Below are 23,873 nucleotides of genomic sequence, written 5' to 3'. Positions count from 1 at the left end.
ATGGAGATCGAAATCTTGTTGGCGGCAAGTTTTGTGTACACCGAGATCATTATATTGATTATGTGGTCTGTAATTAATTATTTTCTTTTTTAGAAAGAATGCATTAGGTTTTTTCTGATGTAAGCAATAGAAGTTAGGGTTTTCTATTTTTTTACATCATAGAAATCGTTGGATTGTGCAGAGAAGACAGAGCTTGTAGATGGAGATCGATCTGCAGATTGTAGTTTTTTGCAAGGTTGTAGTTTTGTCCTGATTGGATTCAGACCATCATACTATCAGCCATAGCTATTTATTTTTATTTATTTGTTGTTTATTTGTTATTTTGATTATGAATTATAACTGAGAATTTCATATCATTACCTATGTGAGATGCTTTGGACACCAAACCCTAAGTCGATTTGACCTAGTTTTGATCTAATCTTGTTGGGCCAAACCTATGGTTACTTGGGGTCTGATCGTAGCTCATTGGATTGCGATTTAAGTGACCCAAAATTGGTTTTAGGTTAGGGGTTAGATGGCCCATTGCATGAACCAATTCGGTCCATACTTGAAAACCCCTTTTTATATTAGATTGAAGCAAGACTATTCCATTTCAGCATGGATTGCTATATAGGTCGAACTACTTTTTATAGTTTAGCCTATATATGAAGATAAAATTATTAGATAATTTGGTCCATTGATGGGATGATTATGTGTTAATATAAATGGATATAGGTTTTACAAGTTTTAAATTGATTTGGATAAATTGTGTGTGTATGTGATGTGATGAATGGATGTGATTCATTCATGGGCCATAAGTGCTTGGCACATGTATTGACTTATGTGGCTCTCTACAAACATCATGGTTGAATGCATATCATTGCCATGATGCCCATAGATCATTGCATAATCTCCTTTTTTAATGAGCCCCCTAAATAGCTTCCTTCCCAAGAGGAAACTTGGACGAAGTAATTGCAAGGGCCTCCGGTGCCCCAAGTACATAGTTCACTAAGGAGCTTCTTCCCATGAATAAAATTCAAAATTGTCCAATTCTTTGTTGCATCTTCTCTCCTCTCGCTAATGCAATTGGAAGCGGTTCTTCTAGGTATTCTTGTGGGTGCATTTTGTAGGGGATAGAAGTGGTTGAAGAGAGAGGGGAGAGAGGGTTTTCGGTTAACCTAACCTGGAACAGAAGGTGTTCTGGTTAAGCTTGAAGGACATAATCCGGAAGCTAAACAAGGTTGGTGTGGCTATGGAGTAGTGCATTGTCTATGTCTGTGGTCTAACATTCATTCTCTTTCTCTCTCTAATGACGTTCTACGAGGAGGTGGAACTAGGGAGGAAACTCACAAGTCACAACCAGGAGAAAGCCCAATGTTCTGGCCATGAAAATTTGCTCTTTTCTACTTTAATGACCAAAAACCATCACATAATATTTTGTTTGGTCACTTCAACCCTAATGGCAAGTCTTCTTAGCAGAGTTCACATCAATGTCCCATCGTCTGTCACCCCACAAACAGCCTACACAATGTGCGATTGCCACATGTCTAGTTGCACAGGGTGGGGCATTCCCGTGTGTGGGGCTAATGGGATGGCCGTTAGCTTGTTCTGTTAACCCCAAAATGAGCTTTGTGAAGTTGTCCACCGGTTAAAGTTGGAACTGTTTTAGCCACTGGTTTTCGGGTTGACGGTTCGATCATCCAGTTCGAACGAATGGCCCGTTGTGACAAATAAATGAAAAAATAATTAAAAATAAAAAATGATAAAAAATCATTGAACGGATTGACAGTTCGACCACCTAGGTCAATGGGTTGTTGACGATTTTTAGCCAAATACAAGGTTTGAGGTAAAACGGAACCCATTGCTTGGATGGTTCTTGGGCCGAATGGTTCGACTGTTTGGGTCAACAATGGTTTGAAAACCTTGCTCCCATATTCCCGCCCCTTCAACCTCAAATTGTGTCTGACCCGCTCTACTCTCCTCTATTTGTTCTCGGATCCAATTCCATCTCTGACACCGATGATAGCTCCGGCTAGTTCCCTATCACCAGGCGGCCACCACCACCTGTTGCGCCACACAACATGCGACTACCACATGTCTAGTCGCACGCGATGGGGCATTCCCACGTGTGGGGCTAACAAGATGACTGTTAGCTCGTCCCATTAGCTCCAAAACGAGCCCAAACCTCCTTTGTCCCATATTCTTGCCCCTCAACGTCAAATCAACGTTTTAAAAAATGACCCAGAAACGGAACCGTTTTAGCCATTGTTTTCTAGGTCGACGGTCCAATCGTCCAGTTCAAACGGATGGGCTGTTTTGACAAATAAATTAAAAAAATAAAAATAATTAAAAATAAAAAAAATGGTAAAAAATTGTTTAACGGGTCGACGGTTTGATTGCCTGGGTCAACAGAACCGATTGATCGCTTGGCATGGAGGTCGGACCGTTTGGCCTAGGAATCGTCCAAGCAATAGGATCCATTTTACTCCAAGCCCAATATTTTTCCAAAAACCACGGATCGGTTGACCATTTGGCCTAGACGGTCAGACTATTGAGGTTGAGGGGGCGGGAATATGGGAGCAAGGTTTCGAACTGCCGTTGACCCGGACAATCGGACTGTTCAGCCCGGGAACTGTCTAGTCAATGGGTTTCGTTTTACGCCAAACCCAGTATTTGGCCAAAAACTATTGAAAAAGTCAACAACTCGTTGACTCGGTGGTCGAATCGTCGACCCGTTCAATGATTTTTGACCGTTTTTTTTTTATTATTTATTATTTTTTTGTCAAAATGAATCATCTATTCGAACTGGATCGTCGGACTATTGACCCAAAAATCGATTGCCAAAAGGATTCCATTTTTGAGTCGTTTTTTAAAACGTTGTATAGGAGAAAGGAAGTTTGGGCTCGTTTTTGGGCTAAGGACGAGCTAATGGCTGTCCCATTAGCCCTGCACGTGGGAATGCCCCGCACGTTGTGTGGGGCGTTTGTGAGGCGACACGTGGTGAAGCGGAGATGCGAACTCTTTTTAGAAGATGTTTTGGGTTTTCGTTAGATAAAAAAATGGTCTTTCTTTTTCTGTTTCGTAACAAAAAATGAAAAACCAGAAAGACCCACATCCCAAAAGACTTGCCAAACGGCTGATACGTATTTCATGGCTTTGAAAAGGATATTTAAGTCATTTTATTTGGTAGAGGATAGACCATTGCTTCCTTTGAGGAAGGGAAAACATGTTTTTGGTAAGAAAGGAAGGGAAAATTTATGATACTAGAAAGATAAACACGGCTTTGGGGGGTAATGGTATATTAAAGTGTCAACGGAAGTCTTTACATTACAGATGATTAATGCAGTGCTGGCTTGTCGTAAGTCGTAACCAATAGCAATAGTCGTAGCTTTTGCAGCTTCCTTGTATTTTGGTTGCTTCCGAATTTAGGCAAAAGGATTCCGAATTCCGTTGCACGCTCCGACAATCAAATATTTAATCATTTAATGCTATTAAATAATATAGGTTTCTGTTATTAATGTCTGGACTCTGGAGAATATCTTTCTCCCTTTCTCTTTGGTATATACCTTACACCTACCATTCAGACACAACATCAAGCCAATCTAGTTTTCTTTTGCATCATTCTTGGTCTATGAGCTGAGACCAGAAGGAAACGATGAACTTCAACAGGTTCCACATATTTGTTCTTCTCTCTTTCCTACTCTTCTCTCTCTCTGTGCCAATAATCCACGGTTGGGGAGTAGATGGGCATCTCACGGTTTGCAGGATTGCTCAGGTACTTTATTCAATCTTTCTCATCACTTTTTGCACAATGCTAGATATCTTTAGTTTTAAACCTCTAAACAATGCTAAATATCTCAGGTTAGTTCTGTGACTTCTGTCCATGACTTCTGTTGGTGTCTAGAGCCTCAAACTAACCATAAGTTTGTTGGTTTTAAAAATGATTACTTTGTGATTTCTACATGGTCTCTGTTCTTTTCTCTGTAACTAATACAACACGTAGTGTTTCTGTTGGCGTTGCAGGCTCGTTTAAACAAAGCTGCGGCAGATGCCGTGAAGCAACTTCTTCCAGACTACGCAGAGAATGATCTAGGAAGTCTCTGCTCATGGGCAGACCATGTCAAATTTAGGTATCACTGGTCATCTGCCCTTCACTACATCGATACTCCTGATGACCTTTGCAGCTACCAGTATAACAGTAAGTTTCCTATTCCCAGACTTTTTGGCTTTGCGTTTGTAGTCATAAAATGGAGCATGTTTACACATTTATTCTATGCATATGTTCAGATGAAATAGATATGTTATGATTGCCATGACCACAGATTCTACAGGATATATAGATTTATCTTTGTTAAAATGAATACTTGTAGCAACCTTGGTTTATTTCATCTCTGATTTGTTTCTTTATTTTTTCTATTACTATTACACTATTTTTTTATGGATTCTGTTATATACCTGGGAACTGGGATCTTGCAGGCAACATGGGTAAATGTTATTTATTTATATTTTCTTGGGATTAATTATTGAAGAATATTTACATACCAGACAATGTTGAATACTGTAATGGCCATGGCTTGTCAGTTTTGATGCTGAATGACCATCTCAATTTGACAATGTTTATTGAGGAGTTGACCAACCCTAGGTCTACCAACCCTAGCTCTTCCCCTCTTACCAAAGAGAGCTCTAGCCTTCCTGCTAAAGAGAGCTCTAGAACTCTTACCAAAGAGAGCTCTACATCTCCTACCAAAGAAGGCTCTAATCTTCCTGCCAAAGAAGGACCGGCTACCATACAAAGGATTCCTATTATAGAGATCAATCAAAACAAAATGGAAACTCTCATCTTAGGAAGTTTCCTACTGAATCTCCTTTCCTTATTTCTCTGTTTCTACTATTGTAATTGTTTCCAATTTATTCTTTATAATTTTTGTATATATGTTCAGTCTTGTACAATCATTCAATTAAGTGAAATTTGACCCATTCTTTGAAGGCTACTCTTCTCTTTACTTTAACTATGTTGATGATGATGCTCAGGAGACTGCAAGGATGAAAATGGAGAGAAGGGAAGGTGTGTAAGTGGGGCCATTAAAAATTACACCAGTCAGCTTCTCAGCTATGCCACTGCATCTCAATCTGAATGTAAGGCCATTTACTTAACAACTTAGGCTCAGTTTGGAAGGAGTACAAATACAAATATGTAGAGTGCAAAACCTTGCATTTTGTATTATTTTCTATGTATTTGTACTCTCTCCAAACTGAGCCTAGCCTTAAGTTTTCTTTTCCCAACATTGTACATAATCTTTAAAACTTTTTCAATTGAGTTCTCAACAAATAAATCCTTTAAAGTTCTGGACTTTCGGTAATTATAATTTACACTTAGCATCTAAAAACACAACTCAGAGCATTCCTTCTGCATGTACAAGGTTTCCTTACTGGCGACATTCCTCTCAATAAATCTGGGTATTGCCACACTTTGGTTGTGTTGTTTTTATATTTTCCAAATAAACAAATCCTGTATCTGGTGTCATGAGTTGGATCATAAGCTCCTAGTAACAGAAATTATAGTTTGCAAAACTCTCCTTTTATGATTACTGAGTGTACATTTCTTTTCATGTAATGAACGAGGGGATCAGATAACCTCACGGAAGCACTTCTCTTCCTCTCCCATTTTATGGGGGACATTCATCAGGTAGCATGAAGATTAAATATATTGTATACTGCATTGGGGAGGACTTTTTGAGTTTCCATTCACAAAGCTAATTAATGGTTTCTATGCATCACAGCCTCTGCATGTAGGTTTTGCTTCAGATCGGGGAGGCAATACTATTGATGTCCATTGGTACAGGAGAAAAACAGTCCTCCATCATGTTAGATTCTTTCTTTCCTGTTTTCCTTTTTACCATTTACCAGTTGTGCAAACAAGTATCAGATAATAACTTGATCATGACTGTTTGGTCATCTCAGCAAAAAATCTTTCATCTAAAGGGTTAATCTACTGAGCTCCATGATGGATATGATGACTTTTGCCATTCTGTTGATTCTGAGTACAGTTATTAATTGGAAAATATTCAGGTATGGGATGATAACATAATTCAGACATCAGAAGAAAGGTCTTACAACTCAAATGTGGAAGATATGATTGATGCAATCCAACAAAATATCACGGTATGCTGTGTTATTGCTAACTAATACAATCTAAAAAGAGAGAAGAGCGCCTTCTGTGAGTTACAATAAACCATCTTATTCTTTATTACAGGGTGACTGGCAAGACCAAGTACAGGAATGGGAGAAATGCAGCTTCAATAATGTGACTTGTCCAGATGTGTATGTTTCTCTACTTCATTTTTTAAGATCCACAGACATTTATTTTCAGTATTTCTGCTTTTGATGGGGAACAACAGTTTCATTTTTTATTTATTTATTTATTGCAGATGACCTTATTTTAAACTTGGGGTGACTTGGCATTTCCTTCAGTCATGTTAGGAAGAATCTAAAACATCAAACAATGAACAAATATTTTATCAGAACTTTGTGCTTCAGTAGATATCTGGAGCATTCTTTCCCATGATAGAGTTGGGTGTTTCACTTGATCACTTATTATTCTTCTATGCTTCAATCCTGTTTTACCAGTTACGCAACTTGTGCTTTCACACGTAAGTGAAGTAAAAACTAACAACCAATTAGATATCAAAGAGATGCAATAAGAACCAAATTCTTGCCTCCAGTGGGTCTGTAGAGATAGCCATGTTCAGCTAATCCTCCATTGAGTTTTTATTTTCTTTTGTTTTTCATGGCATGCACTCACATGAGTAATCAAAAAGAGTGAATCCTAGATTTCCCCCAAAAAAAACATATTAACCAATGAACATAAAAGAATAAACCAGATTTTGCCTTGTCTGCAGTTATGCTTCTGAAAGTATTAAAGCAGCTTGTGATTGGGCATATAAAGGAGTTACTGAAGGTTCAGTGTTACAAGGTAAGCTACCTTCGTTTTGACAATTATACAATATTTTTTCTTTAATTTTTTATCTGAGAGAAGATAAATATATAATTGACAATCACTTGCAGATGACTATTTCCTATCCCGTCTGCCGGTAGTTAATTTACGGTTGGCACAAGGTGGGGTTCGATTGGCAGCCACGCTCAGTAGTATTTTTGGGTCGGATGACTCAATACCTGGTTTTGCTAAAGTTCATAAAATTTATCAACAATATAATTGAGGATATTGACCAGATCGAACCTTGTTATCTTAAATAAATGTTTAATATGTTTGAGTGATTATTTAATTCAAAACTATTATTCAAATGCAGAACATATATTTCAAAAAAGCTCTCTAGCTAGTCTTGTTTACTGAAGCATATATTCTTCTATCACAAGAAGCTCTTAGCCTCTCACAAAGAAAGAAAAGTACAAGAAGCTCCATCTGTATGGTATACGCAGAAGCTTAATTCGTTCATTGAAGAATGGTTTCCAAAAGAAATTTCATTTTTCTTAGTTCTAAGAAACAGGTACATTTCTGAGAATCTGTGGCAAAGGGCACAACTGCTTTGTCTCAAGTCACTGCAATAGACTATAGAGGCAAAGGAATCTTATAGGCACTGAGGTTTTTTTGTTTGGGTATTCTATAAGCAGCCAGTTTAAACCGGAATATTATTGGGGAATGCCAGAATGTTATTCAACATCCAATGGTGATCGACTGATCAGCATGGTTTAAAGTATTGATACACCGGAATGTATCAGCAGGGTTGTATCTATACTTTTTATATGACTAGGAAAAGTCACGTCTTGTTGTAAAAAATAATAAACAGAAGGCAGAATGAAACTTATCTTTTTTGCTTTCTAAAACTGAATCAAAACAGTGTTGCAGAGCTATTGTTGAGAGACTGAGAATTGTTGTGAATAGGAGGCTAAGTGGTGCTACTTAGTCATTCTTCTTAAAATCGCATTTGCCCCATATAGTACAGTTAGGTGAATACAAATAGGTTGCAAAAATAAAATAACCCACGAACCATTCAAAGATGATGCTCAAATATGGACAAATAACAAAGAGAAAAACTGTATTGTGTGTGTTTTGTGTTATTGGGTCAACTGACATTCTATTTATAAAGTGCTTTCAATCACCCAAATAGACAGAGATATTTGTTCATAGACAGAGAGACGTGTCTCTTCAAAGCAAGCATCAGTTCGGAAAAACACAAACATAAAAGCAAGAATTAAAAGTAAAATAAAATTTAAAATTTCAAACCAAACAACGGTTAAAAACGAACGATCAAAAAGATAAAATGATAGTGTGGCATACACATACACTTGTATCCCCTCCTCCCCTTGTAGTTATAGTGCTTTCCTCTTATGGGTCCTACCAAGAGAGAAAGCAAGCCTACTATTGAATCTTCCTCCAACACGTCCTCGCAAGAGTGGAGATTTGACTAAACAATGTTTAATGTTTAGATGGGGTAACTGATATGGTAGACCCAATTTGTACCGGAAGCATCTGAGATGATGAAAACATGCATTATGAATATGATATCTGCTGTTTGTATTAAAAGCAGTCAAATCTCCCACTGTCACATGTTGAAAATGCAATGTCCAACAGAAAACTGGATTAAATAACTAGCAAGTCCAACTTTGAAAAAAAAAATAATAAAGATTATTTATCCCAAAAAGTGGAGAACAAACATTTCCAGAAATGCCAATCACATCAACCAGGTTTTTGTGTTTGTGTGGGTCTTTACGTCCAGAGGTCAAATAGGATTCTGTGTTTGTATTGTACAACCCCCATAATATGGATTCAAGTATATCCAGAGCATATCATATTATCACAAAACTGAGGTCTGCACTACTCATGTGCATCTTCAATTACTTACTACTAGCGGGCGGGTCCCTGCAAGATAGTGATAAGAATATAAAATTAAACTATACAAAACTAATAATAAAATAAAAGAAGTGATAATGTAAATTAGTTGTGTTGCATGTAGATGCAGTCCTAGTGTATGTTGTTAAAAGAGTTCAATAACATAAATAGTCCAACAAGTAAAGAAATTATTAAAAATTATAAATAGTTCAAGAAGTGAAGAAACGATTCGAAAATACAAATAGTTCGATTCGGGTTTTTATGGGGAATTCATCTCTATCAGGGAATGGAAGACAAATTTTTCCCACGAGAATCGAGAATGTGGATGAAAGTTAATTTCAGAATTGGGGGTAGAAACAGAAAATATGATCCCTGCCAGGTTGCCATTCCTAATTCTCTCTCACAATTTAAATATCAATTTAGAAAATATTCACCATGGGTTAATCATGTCAATTGTCGTTAGCGTATACATGTGGCATTAATAGGTTTAATGCATTTATTACAAAATAATGTGCAAGAAGTTAAATAAAAAAAATGTGAACGAAATTAAAACAAAAATATTAAAAAGAAAACAATAATACTACAAAATATGAGTAATAAGTATAAACGAAATTAATAAGCTTAATGCATAACTACAATACTTATTCCATCATGCAATTGAATACAAACATTGGGGAAGAGAAAATGTAAATTAAATTAAATTAAGAAAAAAAATAAAGGTGACCTAAACTGGCCATCATTAATTGTCATTTCAAATTTGTACAGTTTAGGTGACGTGTATGTTCCCCTCTGCCCAAGACAGCCGACTGCTGATCTGTTCAAATCGCTAGCAATCTCCTCAGATGGTCAGACTCTCTCTCCTCTTCTTCTTTCTTTCTTCTTCCCTTCCCCATTTTGTTACCGTCGTAGTTCCTCTCTCTCTCTCTTTCTTCTTCTTCTTTTTCTTCCTCGATTCCTTCCTCGATTCCTTCTCGATCTCGATTAGTCAGGGTACTCCCTCCCTCTCTCCCATTCTCTCTCACTCTTCTTCTTATTCTGCTTGGTCTTAGTTAATAAGGGTACCACCGCCAACAACCCCTCCTCTCTCCCACTCTCCCTCTCCCTCGCTCACACACTCTCTCTTATTATTCTATTCGATCTGCTCTATCTCAGTCAATCTCTCTCCCATCTTAGTCAGTCCTGATGTTAGGCCCTCAGCTTGAGACACCTACGGAGGTTGCAGGGTGATGGTACGCAATTTGGAATCTCTTAGTTAGAAGATTATCTGGACACCAGTCGTATAACAAGCTGGACCAAGCTGCAAGATAAAGGATCAGAGAACCCGGGGTGGCTAACTCGGTGAGGTCGCCCCGATGCTTAAGTTAGTATTGTACTCTTGTTGCGAGTTGAAAGCTTGAATGCAAGTAAGCTAGTGAGCAAGTAATCGTTCGCACCTGAGTCTTGGGGGTTGATGCCCTTATATAGCTAGGCTGCCGTGGGTCTCGCAAAACGCTCTCGGAATCCCTAGCCTGTGACATAGGGATCCGTTCCACTTTGGAAGGAGGGTAACATACTAGTTAATGAAGCTTACCGTTTTCCTCCAATTCAACCAAGTATAAGGCTTACAGTTACACGACATGATCCCAAGAAGTTCAGAGACAACTTGTGAGCTTCTATGTTTGGTTACGTGGCACATCGGCATACGTGGGGATTGAAGTGCTCTGGCTCCGAAGTGATCAAGTACCCGAGGTCCCGCGATTTGCTAACGTGGCACCACATGCAGATTTGTTGTCTGGATAGTAGGCCACATCCACGTGTCCCTTACTTATTAGGTCGGGCCCAATCACCCCTTATCAATTGCCCCCACTCCCCGTGCTAGGGGTCCTGACCCGTCGTGGGGAGTTCATGGCGAGCTTAGGTGGATTTGGCACGACTTCTAGGTGGTTTGGAGGCCGGCTCTTCGATCGGACCTTCATGACCCATTTAGCTTGACTAGGGAATACCGCATATCGTGTATCGGGTACACGCGGATGCCATGCCATTTATAAACTCTGTGGACATCAAATCGCGTGCTCAACCGATTTTGATGGCGTGTAGCCGGTTTTGATGGGAGTCATTGGATCATGTAGATCTCGACCGTTGAGTCTTGGTCGCGTTGGCTATAAATAAGGGCTAGAGGGGCTCATTTTTCTCGCCACATATTGCGTGCTCGAGTTTGTTGAGGTCGCGCTTCAGTTTTCCAGGTCAGTGTTAGTCGCCTTTGCATCCAAGGTCTTTTCGCTTCCTTTGGTCTTCTTGGTGAGTTCATTTAGACTCTGAACATACCATAATACCTGCTTATAAAATTTTATCCCCAGATTCTCCTATTTTCCCTTCTATCAAACCAAGATTTCATTATAAAACATCACATTGACCTAAATTCCTATGATATTGACCCTCAAAGACTACCATCAGATCCCAGACACTCCCAAACACCAACTTGTGAAATTTCAGCCCAAAACACCTTCGTCTACCCATCCATCACACCTAGATTCTGTTTTGAGGTCCAAGATTGATCGGATTCCGAGTCTACTCAATCTGGGTCCATTTGGCTCAATCTAACCTCATCAATCACCTCAGACTACCCAAAAACCCTACCTTGTAAATTTTCATCCAAAACAGAACTTGTTTGCCCCTCGATCATACAAAGATTTTGTTTCGAGACTCTAGATTAACTGAATCAAGTCCTTGCCAAATCTGCCCAATCAAGGCCTAATTAGGCCAATCCAACCCTATTGGTCAACTCAGATTGTCCAAAAACCCCACCATGCCAAATTTCAATAAAAAGTACCCTCACTTACCTCTTCATCCAAATAGATTTTGTTTTGGCCAATCTCGCTGGCCCATACACGCAAAACCCACTCTCTACGGCCGGGACCCCTCTAAATCCTCTGACCATCAACCCAAAACCCCCCATCATTGAACCAGAAGCTCGGTTGACCTCTTAGATTGGGTTTGACCCGAATTAGTAAAATTGCCCAAAACTACCCTCGAACTTCCCAAAATTTATGAAATTGCCACCTACTTCGAGTGAAGTATTTAATGTGGGATTACTAATGCTCGGTTGACCTCTTAAATACTTCACTCCAAACTTCCTGTCTTTTCGACTTCTGTGGATGTTCATAAACACCAATGAAATTACACACAAAATGGTTAGATTGGATTGTGTGCACAGAAGCATGGATAACATGAGAAAAAAACAATAATAGAGTTGAATATTCTTATTCCAACTGAGGAGTCACATACCACCAGATTGACCTTGAGATGGCACAACAACATAATGATAATAGAAAAGCCTTTTCAAAATTTGATTTGTGTGCATCACATCGAGTTTCAAAAATAAGAAAACAATGAAGACTTCACTCGTTTGAGGAGATGATGAAAGTGTCGAATTGTCAAGCTACCCCCCATGGCAATTGTAGAATAGGATGAGCATGGTGCCTTTGGTGGCATGGTCTTCCATCACAACCATTTCAGTCTTTGGAATAGCCAAAGCATGAGTAGTAGGATCATCAAAACGTAGATACTTCATTTTCAGGCGCGCCCTCTTCTTAAGATCAGATTAAGATGCAGTTGTGCTTAGTCCACCAGAGGCGATGTAAAAACAGTGGTAGGAAAATCATCTATACTGACAAGGAACTCAAATTCTGAGAGCTTCCAGGCTTAGCCATATGTTTTTCCTCGGCAGGAATAGTTAAAATAGAATTAGCTTTTGAGGTGGTGACTGAAACAGTAAGCAAAGTAAGCATAGTAGACAACTTGCCTAATTTGGTGGATGTACACCCAATAGTGATGGATGTACTTAAATGCTTAAATTGTTAGGTGATGTCTTTGAATAGGTTGATATTTTCTAACGTGCCCCCTCATACGAAAGTTTATTAGGTTTGAAGTGTGAATAAGTACAGGCCCACCCGGTCCATCCATACCTTGTGTTGAAACTTAATTAATTAATTATAATAGGGATAATGAGGATCGAACACTAGACCATTTGATCAAAATGGCTTAGATACCATATCAAAGAACTATTCAACCTAAAAGCTTAAGTTGTTAGATGAAGTCCTTGAATAGATTGATATTCTCTAACATGCATGCATGATTAAGTAACTCCAATGAATTCTACAGAAATGCGGCTGAAAAGCAAGGTGGCTATAAAATTGATCACAAACAAGTCCAGTTATTCAATTACTAACGGCAATTTCTGCCATGTAGTGGTCGACTGAAATGACTCACATATAACAAAATTGTCGTCATGATTTTGAGACATGCAACTGACTCCACTTATCTACATCCGAAGCTGCCGGAGTATATGTCCTAGTTTTTGACCAGGCAAGCCCAGAAGATGAACATGGAGATCAACAAATGTAAGGGTATAAGAATCTGGGCTCTTATGAGGTTCAGCCTTCTGCATTCTTATGAGGTTCAGCCTTCTGCATCACGGTCAAGTCATCCTCATATAACCAAGGACCACATTCAATGACTCTATCCCTATTGTAACCACTTGGGAATTTAACAAGCCAGGACTCCTTTGTGAAGTCAAGAATGGAAGAAGGCTCAATCTTCCAGGATTTAGAAATTAAAGCATTTCTTTAACACCTATCACCTTAAAAAATCAGACTTGGTGGTTTTCAGGGCTCCCTCTAGTCATGTTCGTGGTCAACCCAAGTGGTTTTACAGGATATTATAGATTTTCATTCAGTTTATTTTTCTTTATTCCTCGCAGCTCGCACTATGAATGTTTTAGCCCACAAGCCTGCCACTTGCTTCCGTGGTGCTGACGATGAACAGTTATGGGCCAACGGCCCACCTAATGTATTCGATTTTGATAAGCCGAAGAGAAAAAAACTGCCCATGAATGTCCTTTACTTTCACTTCATAAACATCCTGATATGCATGTTTATACATATCCATACTTGAAGAAAAGGGCTTTCGTTATTTTATATATGCTTGATATTTGTCAAGAATCAGAAGTGAGGCGACCAGGAAATTTCTAGGAAGAAATTAATAAGAAGACATTAGGAAATGAAGAATGCCACCCACTTGGACAATTCATCATCACCATGGGAAGATTCAATCCTACAAATTAATGATATAAGATGAAGAAAATTCACATTATATTTCTTGTCATTGTGATTTCCAAAGTCCAAGTTTCACATTATATTTATGTTTTATATACTATTTTTAATAATTTTTATAATACAAAAATAATTAATTTCAGTTAGGGCTGCAACTTGGGCTGGGTTGATGATCGGGTTTAGATGCATGATACTTATATAGCCCCCTACATACTATCATGCCTTTCTTTAAGTTAATCACATCCTAATCAAGTAACCAACAAAACTAAAACCCTAATAACTATACTTGGCAATTGGATTGGGTGGGTCGGGGTCGGGTTGGGTCAAGTTAATTCGGGTTGATTTCGGGTCGGATTGAATTTCGGGTTGGGTTGTCAAATGCTAGACCCTAACCCTAAATATTCGGGTTAGGGTTGACCCATGGGTCAATTTGGGTCATCACAAAAAATAATTGAAATTAAAAAAAATAAAGAAAAATTACATGAAAAATATCAAAATTAAAAGAATTAACCTTAAAATTCTAAATATAAAATAAAAATTTTGAACATTTAACAATTTAAAGAGTAAACAATAAAAAGTAAAGACTAAATAAAAAAAATTAAAGAGTGGAAACTTCTAACCATGCATAAATAATCCCAATTAGACTTGACAATCGGGTCAGCGGGTTGACCCATGACCCAACCCAATCCAACCCAGTTTTTTTCAGGTCGGTCATTTTCGCATTCAGTTAACTAAATATGAGATTCGCAGATTGGGTTAGGTAAGATTCGCAGATTGGGTCAACTTTTTGCCAGGCCTACTAATAACCTTGTCTTTTTGAAAATTTTATCCTTCTCCTCTCTCCTCTTTGCCGCCCATCTACAGTGGTCAATTGGTCTCCTCTCTATTGTTTGTTTGCTGCCCATTTACAGAGTACAGACTACAGAAGTACAGAGTCTACACTATAGTGGTCTATCATCTAAAGTGTTCTACTCTTTCTTGTTTGCCGCCCAGATGCCCATCACCCATAGCTGATAACTTGCTGCCACAGAACTGGTAAGTGTTAAATCTCAATATTTTTTATGTTTTGATTTTTTCTTTTCCTTTCATGTGAGATCAAATAATCAAATGGTGTTTTTAGTTTTTTTACTAATATGAAAATATATGAATAAACCATTCACGTGTTCGTCACTCACAACTCACAGCTGATGGCACACCATTAAATATTTTGTCTCAAATGGTGTTTTTTAGTCTTTTTAGCAATCTAAACTTTCACCTATGTTCGTCACTCAACACTAACACAATCACACACTATTTCAGACTTTTGGGTTAGGTTTCTTGTTCTAGGATGATTAGAATAGGGCAATAGGGCCTGTTTTTTTTACTATTTGTGCAACCGTTACTCTATTAGTGATACCTTAACAAGTTAACATAAATCCAGGGTGGTGTACTATTTAATTGTTTAATTGTTCATTGGGTTTGCGAATTCTTAACTTTTTTTTTTTATTTTAAAATCTAAAACAAATGTTTGTTTAAAAGAGGAAAGATAGTATTTTATCAAAAAAGTAAACAAAAGTCTGACTTCATCTTTATTTTCATTCTAAATCAAGGCTGTATTATTTTAGAATTGGTGTAATTCTTTTATCCTTTATTTTTTCTGTAAAGAACTCAAAAATCAGAATAGGAGTTAAACTAAACTATTAAAGTATTCTCTTTCAAAAAAAAACTAGATTTTAAGGGATGGGAAGAAGGTTGGGTTGGGCCCAACTCAACCGATTGGGTTGGGTTAGGGTTGAAGGAATTAGTTAGGGTTAGGGTTAGGGTTGGGTAGGTCGGGTTGGATTGGGGTTAGGGTTGGGTTGGGGGTTTAGAACATAGGGTTGGGCTAGGGTTGGTCTCAACCTAACCTAACCCAACTCGACTTGCAGCCCTAATTCCAATTAGGGTTGTTTATCAAACTCATGAAACCAACCAATCGAACCAACTCAACCCGAGTTGGCCAATTTTCTAGTATTTTTTATTGGCTTTGGTTCAACAATTTCCTAACTAGACTAGGTTGGATCAATTTCATTCGCTTTGACCATTTACAAACTGACCAAAATTGAATGACCTAACCATAGATATATTAATATTTTATATTATAAATATAATTTTTTAATATGGAAAATGGGAAAATTCCCTTATTTCTTAGTTTGAAACATTTTATGTCATAAATTTACTTTTTAAATTTATGTTTTAATAATGCCACTGTAATTTTTTAAAATTAAAATTTAATTTTTAAATTTTGTTTTTACGTTTAAATCTTTTGAACCAACTGATCAAACTAAAAATCAAACCAAACTGATACAACCCGAGTTGGTCAGTTTTCACTAATGGTTAGTTGGTTTCAAGTGATCAACTCCTCAATCGGACCAAATCGATTTTTAGGCCAAACAACCAGCAATCGAACCGAACCAACCCATGAACATTCCTAATTCCAGTTAAATTAATAGTCCAATCTCTAATAAATAATAATATTTTAATCTCCTATAATTATTGAAAAATTATAGTGAAAACACAATTATTGAAAATATGTTGATAATGAAAATACAATAAATAACTAATAAAAATACAATAAATACTAATAAATATATTAAATTAGTCAATAAATAGTGTAATGTCAAAGAATAGTTTAATCTCTAATAAATATTGAAAATTTTCTGGTAAATAACAAAACAAAAATAGATTCATATATTAACTTTAGAATATATAAATCTATAATAAATATAGATTCATATTTTAAATTATTAATAAATATTAATTTTTTGAAAGTTATTTTCTAGAATTATTAATTGATAAAAAACTAGTTATTTACAACATTATTTAGTTATTTAAGTACTTAAATAATATGTAAAATATTTAAAATTTTCATTATTTGAATTTTATTTATAATTTTATGATGAATTTTGTAAAATATAAAATTATTAATAGGAAAAATTCCCAATCAGTACCATGTGCATTGGCTCGAGTGAAAAATTGGTCCCCGAACTTTAAAATGCGACAATCTAATACCTGAACTTTCAATTTATGACAATTTGGTACCTAACGTTAACTCCCTGTCGTCAAATCCATCACATGACATTAGGTGCAATTTAAATAATTTCATAATGGCAAAACTAAACTTTATGATAATATTCAAATTTTACCCCTTTCGTTTCTTTTTACCCTATTCCCTTTCTCTTCAATCTGGGTTGAAGGAATGACAAAAGAGGTGGTGTTCACTGACTAACCATTCTTTTTCCCTCCTATCCGATTGAATTCTAAAATGTAAAATCTAATCTACTTTGTGTTCAATCCGTCACGGGGATGGATGGAAAGAACAAAGAGGTTGTTAAATCTCGAAAGACTCTAGTTACTTGGTCATTGCTGAGAAAGATGAACGTGAACCAGAAGAAAATGTCATGATTTATAGGGAAGCACACTCGATTCATCTACAACAGCGATGACAAGATAGAAGAAGAAGAGGTTGCAGAAATGAAAAGTTTATCACCTGGTATCGCTCATTTGAAGGGTATGCCCACTCTGGTAGGGAAGCATCTTCTCTTCCTTGAAGAAGAATAAAGAGGAGAGATGGGTTTTCAATGGCGAGCGATATTGTAGGAGATTATGATCTCTGTTTTTGTTTTTTTTTTTTTTTTTTTTTTTTGTTTTGTATTGAGAGGAACGAATTTCCAAAAGCGATACAACCTATTTTGAGAGGAACGAGTTAAAAATCCTCACCGTTGGTTCCACAGTTTACTACTTCCCGCAAGGCCATGCGGAGCAGGCTTCTTCTTCTCTAGATTTTAGTTCTCTGGCCTACGTCAGGCACATGGTTCTATGAAGAATTGTGTTGGTTATGTTCCTAGTGAATCTTGATACTGATGAGGTTTTTGCAAAAATACATCTTGAACCGCTGGATCAATTGTTTTCCGGAATGGTTCGTATGCCGCTGGTTGTAACGGGATTGTCGCAGAATAGTGACATTGAGGATTCCGAGGAAAGGATTTTGTCATTCTTGAATATCCTAACACCAAGCGATGCAAACAATGGAGATGGGTTTTCGGTTCCCAGGTTTTGTGAAGATTTAGTATTTCCCCCACTGAACTACAAGGCTGAGCCGCTATTATAGGCAATTATAGTGAGAGATGTTCATGGTGTGATGTGGGATTTTTGGCACATTTACCATGGGACGCCATGTCAACATTTGTTGATGACTGGGTAGAGTAAGTCCGTTAATCATAAGAAGCTTGTTCCTGGAGATTCAATGGTTTTTATGAAGAACCAAACTAGAGAGATTTCTATTGGGGTAAGGCGCACTGCGAGGTCAAGCAACAAGGGCAGGGTTTGGAAGTGGAGAGGGGTTATCATAAGAAGCTTGTTCGGTGGAATTATCATGTTGGGTCTGTGGCTTCTCCCATTATGAAAATGGAAGAGGGGTTTGGAAGTGGAGAGGGGTTCTTGAGGAGTAGCAGGGGCAGGGTTCCAGTTGAATCTGTAGTAGAGGTTGCTTAGTTAGCGAGAGTAAATAAGCCTTTTGAGGTTGTTTATTATCTAATAGCAAGTTCACTGGATTTTGTGGTCAAGGCGGAAGCGGAAGAGGAATCTGTCAATATAGTGGTCATTTTCGTCATTTCGAAAATGATTCAAATTCGGTTGTTGAATAATGAAATGGGTATTTATGTCTTTTTATGGGCTGACTGACGGTGAATGCCCTTATTGAATTGTTGCATTTTAATGTTTGGGGATCAAATTGTCACTCGGGCCAAAGTACATGGTACGACGGGAATTTTCCCTTATTAATAATATGAAAATTGTTAAAAATATTATAATTATTTTTTGTATTTTAAAAATTGTAATATAATTTCGTTAGAATATTTAAATAAATCTTAATTTTTTTTAATTCAAACTTTCTTTAGACATATATAGATAAAAAGTGAAGGAGAGAAAGGCAACTTTTTATCCTTAATATAAAAAAATAATATATTTTATATAATAACCGAAATGAGGTATCTTTTTCTAAAAAATATCAAATAAGGGCATTCATCTTCCTCCTTTGTATTTGGCCGGTGAATGCCCTCCGGTTAAGCCTAATCATCTTAACTCTATTTTTGAGAAGTGAGTTGTTCCTATGGATTTGAGGTCGAGGAGGCAGAGCAGGTTGAGGTGAGCAAGTGAATCCTGATGGCAGTGCAAGGATGCCAAGCCATGAGGCGGAGCAGGCGTCGCCAGAGGAGGATTTGTCGGTCTGGGAGCGGAACTCTCTAGTAAATCGATGCATCGTCTCTCTTCACTCAAGTTTCCAAAAGGTAGATGTCGCACCGAAGCTTTGCGACAAGTTCACCGGAATCAATCCCTTGCATCCTCAAAAGCTCCACCTCGTGGTCAAGTTTTATGTGAAGCTGCAGATCAAGTCCTGGCTGTCGCGGCCAAAGGGCGAGCTCGATGGAGCAAGGCCATTATCACCGGCTGACTGAATTTAAAATTCAAGAAGAAACAGGGTGACAATCACAAAAACCGTTGGTTGAAGAAGCTGGAGGAAGCATTCTCCACTTGAAAGAGAAGCTATTATTGGCGTAAAGATATCTCATTTCGCCGGCAAGATGAGAATGCCCTTATTTGACCGTGTTCGTCTTAAATTTTCCATTAATTCCTTATTTGCTGTTGAAGAATGCCATTAAGATGATTAGGCTTAATCGGATATCTCATTTCTGTTAAAAATAATGGCATTTGCTAGCCAAATGCAGAGGAGGAAGATGAACGCCCTTATTTGATCTTTTTCAAAAAGAGATACTTCATTTATGTTATTATATAAAATATATTATTTTTATTGATATTAAGGGCAAAAAGTTGCCCTTAACCGCTAGAAACCCTCAATAGAATTATAGATAATTTAAGATAAACTCTCTATTAAATTAGAGATAATTTAAGAGATAAATATGAATTAGATAAAATTTAGGACATAAATAGGAATTAGAGATAATTTAGGATAAATTTTAGGAAATGAGATTATTTAGGTTATTAGAAACGTGTGGGAGGAGAGAGAGAGAGAGAGAGAAAGATTTTAGGTAGTTTTATAGATAGATAGATAGATAGATGGCCCACAACCTTCAATTCTTAGTTCTATACATTGGTGGCATGGGGCATTATTATTGATTAAAAATTAAAAGCCCTTAACATAGCCTTCAAGTGCAACTATGTGGCATTTGGCAAGTCTTATAGTGTGGAAAAGGCTTTGGCATGTTCGAAAGATTGAAAATCAGTCTTTTTTGTTTAGCAGCCAAAAGCTGGAAAGATGAGAAGATGTGTGTGTGGAAAGACCCAAAAAGCCAAAAAGGCCAAATTTAATAAGCTTTTTAGTCTTTTTGCATGATAGATAGCCTCTAAATGCATTCTTAAAAGCCCGATAGAATGAACCGCTTACCAAATGATATTTATCTTGAAAGACAAGACCCCAAAAGCTCAATATGTCTTTTGGACATCTAGGATGTTGGAAGATCTTTCCAAAAAGACTTGCCAAATGACACTTTGGATTCAGAACAAACAAGCCCCTCATTAGCCTAAATTTTATGATGCGTCGGACAAATTCCGATTGGCCCAAGTACTGATCTTCAAAAATTTGATTGCACTTAGCTCTACCAAATGTTACTATATATTCCTTAATTACATGAATTATAACTTACAAATACTCTTAGGGTTTAAAAAAAAGGTAAATTGTTGAAACCTCCCCTAAGTTTCTAGTCATTGCCAATCAACAAAGGTCTCAATTGGACCAAATCTAGTCCAATCCAGTCCAGTCCAATGTGATTTCATTACAAATGGGCCAGGTCCAATCCAATCTAATGAACATTTTGAATTGGTCCAATTCAATGTTTGGACTGTCCAATCTATTCAAATTTGTTTTAATCTAAATTAGTTTTAACCCAAATCTGGTCCATTGACACCTATATTAATTCTCATCTTCTATTAATGGACATGATATTACGGATGGACCAAGTCCTATCCAATCCAATAAATACTTTGGACCATTAAGTCTAGACTGGTACAATTCAATATGTCTTGTTGGTCCATCCAATCTGTCCAAATTGATTTTGGTTTGGATAGGGTCCAATCCAAAACCAGTCCATTGACATTCCTAGTTGTTGAAACCTCTTTTGAAGTTTGGTAGTTGCAATCACCTCCCTTGAACTTTCTATCACATAAATGCAAGTAGACCCCCTCTGTTAGAATCCTCTAAAAAGAGACATGGAAATGTCCAAAATACTCATGTCGTTATTTTGACTAAAATGTTTATTTTCCAAGTTTTGTCTACATATGAATATCTACCCCAAACCTTTCCATCTCTTTTTCGAAATTGATTTATCTTCCAATTTTTTCCTTCATATCATTTAGTAAAGTGCCAACTTTAAATTCTCTTTTTTCTTTCTTGTTTTCATAAAGTGCATTGTTGTAACTACAAGGGTATATTGGACAATTTTATGCCTCTTTTTAGAGGATTCTAACAGAGGGGGTTTACTTGCAATGTGTCAAAAAAGTTAGGGGAGGTGATTGTAATTACCAAACTTGAAGGGATGCTTTAGCAATAGTCCAAAACTTGAAGGAAGATTTCAGCAATTTTCCCCAAAAAATCCATTTGGGCATATTAAGCTAGTTCTAATCAAGGTCTATGAATGGCAACAGGGTGGGTTTGGGGGATCATGTTCCCCGTCCCCAACCCTGATTTTGAAATAAAGCCCCTCCTGACCCCAATTCCCATCAGGGATAAAAGTTATCCTCCATCCCTGATCCCCAATGGAGATGGGTTCCCCGAAGGGACTCGAGTCCCTAAAATTTCTAAATTAACAGTATTATTTTGAAAAATAAATTAAATTAAAATAAAAAAAAATAAAATATAAATAATATTTTAAATATATATATATATATAATATAAATAATATAAATAAAATCATATATGAAACAATATATTTAATATAAATAGCATTTAATATATATAATCAGGGTGGAGTAGAAACTCCATTCTTCATCATCGATGGCTCAACTCACCCCCACTTAATATATATAATCAGGATCGGGGAGGGGCAAAAGCTTCATTCTCCTCCTAACCGCTCAACCTCAACTCTGGTCGAGGATCCCTATTAATCCCATCCCTATCCCTACCCAGCCAAAACAATTCCCGTGGTCGGGGAGGGCGAGAATTGCCATCCCTTAGGTCTATTAAACCTAAGGAGAAACCGTGTTTTTTTGCCTTAGGGTTGCCACAACCCAAGCGTACGTCACATCAAGCTTCACCCACCTTAAAGCAAGCTGTAGTGTAAACCTGGTCTTGACTCGGCTCTTTGGCATCTACCCATGAAGACAAGCATTACAAACCAACAATATCGAAATTCTCTTTGAGCCATATCATCGTCTTCCGTTGTGGGAATTGTTATTTCGTTAGGTCAGTTTGGAAGGACTATAAATGCAAATATATAGAGTGCAGAACCTTATGTTTTGTATTATTTTGTATTACCATCTGAAAAAGAAAATTTTCCTCATTTGAATTTCTTATTAGCAAATCATCAAGCTCCAAACTACAAGAAACCTGCTACAAAAACTGTAAAACAACCAAGTTATATATATATAGAATACACACTAAGAGAGGACACGAGACACTGAGTACTTGAGAATTCACAGCAGCCCTGTTAAGGAAGGCCTTCATCGCTGGGAACCTTGCTGTATCCCTTTCCTTGTTGCACTTGAACCTCTTCAGCAGGGATTTCGTTACATTGGTAATAAAACACAGTAAACACCGTTAAGCTGAAGATCTTGACCATGCAAATTATACTAATCACCAGAACTGCAATTCTTAATCGTGTAGCTTCTGTGAAATTCACGTTGCTCATTTCGAATCCAAGAAATCCCGAGATGGGGACGAGAACTAGACCACAAAGAACGATGAGAAGACTCCCTTGAAGCCTTCTTCCCTTGATAAGCCCTTCAGCTTTCCCAATTGCCTCCATCCCATAACAACCATCTTCCAGAACCGAGACTACGAGGCTCACAATCGAAACCAGGAACAGATAGAGTGCAATACAAAGAAACAGAAGAGCTACCATGAAAGCAATAGCAGTCAACGCAATCGAACCACTGGAACCAGTAGCAACCATGAAGAAGAAACCTAGGGAAGCCCAGACAAGAAGAGTACAACCCAGATTAAAGAGAGAAACATAGAACCAAGTGATTGCTGGACTCGTCCATGTTGCTCTGATCCTTGAAATCAACTCCTTAAGAGTCAAGTCTCCGCCGCTGTAGTTCACGGCTGAGGCATAAATAGTTGCAATCATGACGAAAAGACAGACCAGCCAAACAGCAGCTATGAAGATCCCTTCTGTGACCATAATAGTTCCAACATCACTTCTGATTTCGCCCAGTAGCTCGATGTATTCAGCACTTCCTGGTGTACTTTGTTGCAAGTCTATAATTTTTAGAACCAGATCAAGAACCAATGTTTTGGTAGAGAAATGGTTGCCCAGGAAGAGAAGAGAGGAAGGGAGGATGGTGAAGACAAAGATGGAAGCCATGAGCTTCCCACCATTGAAGAGGATTTTCAGTGCATCTATTAGAATTCCCGCAACACCCAACTGGCCGGAAGATTTCATCGTGTTCTGTGTGGACATTCCCCCAGCTTCTGATGGTATGCTCTCTTTGCAATGCTTTTGTGCTCCAAAATGAAGGCAATGTATACACATATAGGCTTAGACCCAATTGACTTGACTCGGTCTTGTTGGTTAATTTCTTTGCTTGAAGTAGGGTTAAAGATAGGGCAGAAGCTAACCCATGAATTCTTCAGATTACGTTCATCTGATATGATTGATTTTGAGTCTGGGCTCTAGATTCCAGATATGTCATAAAATGGCAAGATGTGCTTGATGAAGTTGACAATGAGGACGATAGAATGAAATGTTCGTTTTATTTGTTAT

General features: G+C 37.4%; 2 protein-coding genes across 2 annotated transcripts; one reads left to right on the top strand and one right to left on the bottom strand.

Moving 5' to 3' along the window:
- The first annotated feature begins 3,179 nt into the window (after nt 1-3,179).
- On the top strand, nt 3,180-7,349 carry ENDO2 (endonuclease 2). The gene is made up of 9 exons (XM_088956801.1): nt 3,180-3,754; nt 4,003-4,177; nt 5,011-5,115; nt 5,610-5,665; nt 5,760-5,843; nt 6,049-6,141; nt 6,233-6,300; nt 6,879-6,952; nt 7,045-7,349. Exons 1-9 carry the CDS (start codon nt 3,635-3,637, stop codon nt 7,194-7,196), a joined length of 927 nt encoding a protein of 308 aa, XP_088812927.1. The 5' UTR covers nt 3,180-3,634; the 3' UTR covers nt 7,197-7,349.
- A 15,246-nt stretch (nt 7,350-22,595) lies between these two features.
- On the bottom strand, nt 22,596-23,642 carry LOC148843645 (uncharacterized). Its single transcript, XM_088959437.1, has one exon. It carries the CDS (start codon nt 23,640-23,642, stop codon nt 22,596-22,598), a length of 1,047 nt encoding a protein of 348 aa, XP_088815563.1.
- Between the last annotated feature and the right edge of the window lie 231 nt (nt 23,643-23,873).

This window comes from Nelumbo lutea, chromosome 8 (genome assembly GCF_056320005.1).
Source record: "Nelumbo lutea isolate HS-2025 chromosome 8, American lotus-T2T, whole genome shotgun sequence".
NCBI lineage: Eukaryota > Viridiplantae > Streptophyta > Magnoliopsida > Proteales > Nelumbonaceae > Nelumbo > Nelumbo lutea.
Note: the sequence above shows the minus strand (reverse complement) of the source record. Positions and strands in the feature narration are given on the sequence as shown.

Coding starts and splice junctions, on each gene's coding strand:
- ENDO2 (XM_088956801.1), top strand. CDS start 3,635: ATGAACTTCAACAGGTTCCACATATTTGTTCTTCTCTCTTTCCTACTC. Junction 5,116..5,609: donor CACTGCATCTCAATCTGAAT/GTAAGGCCATTT, acceptor CGAGGGGATCAG/ATAACCTCACGGAAGCACTT. Junction 6,142..6,232: donor CAATCCAACAAAATATCACG/GTATGCTGTGTT, acceptor TCTTTATTACAG/GGTGACTGGCAAGACCAAGT.
- LOC148843645 (XM_088959437.1), bottom strand. CDS start 23,642: ATGTGTATACATTGCCTTCATTTTGGAGCACAAAAGCATTGCAAAGAG.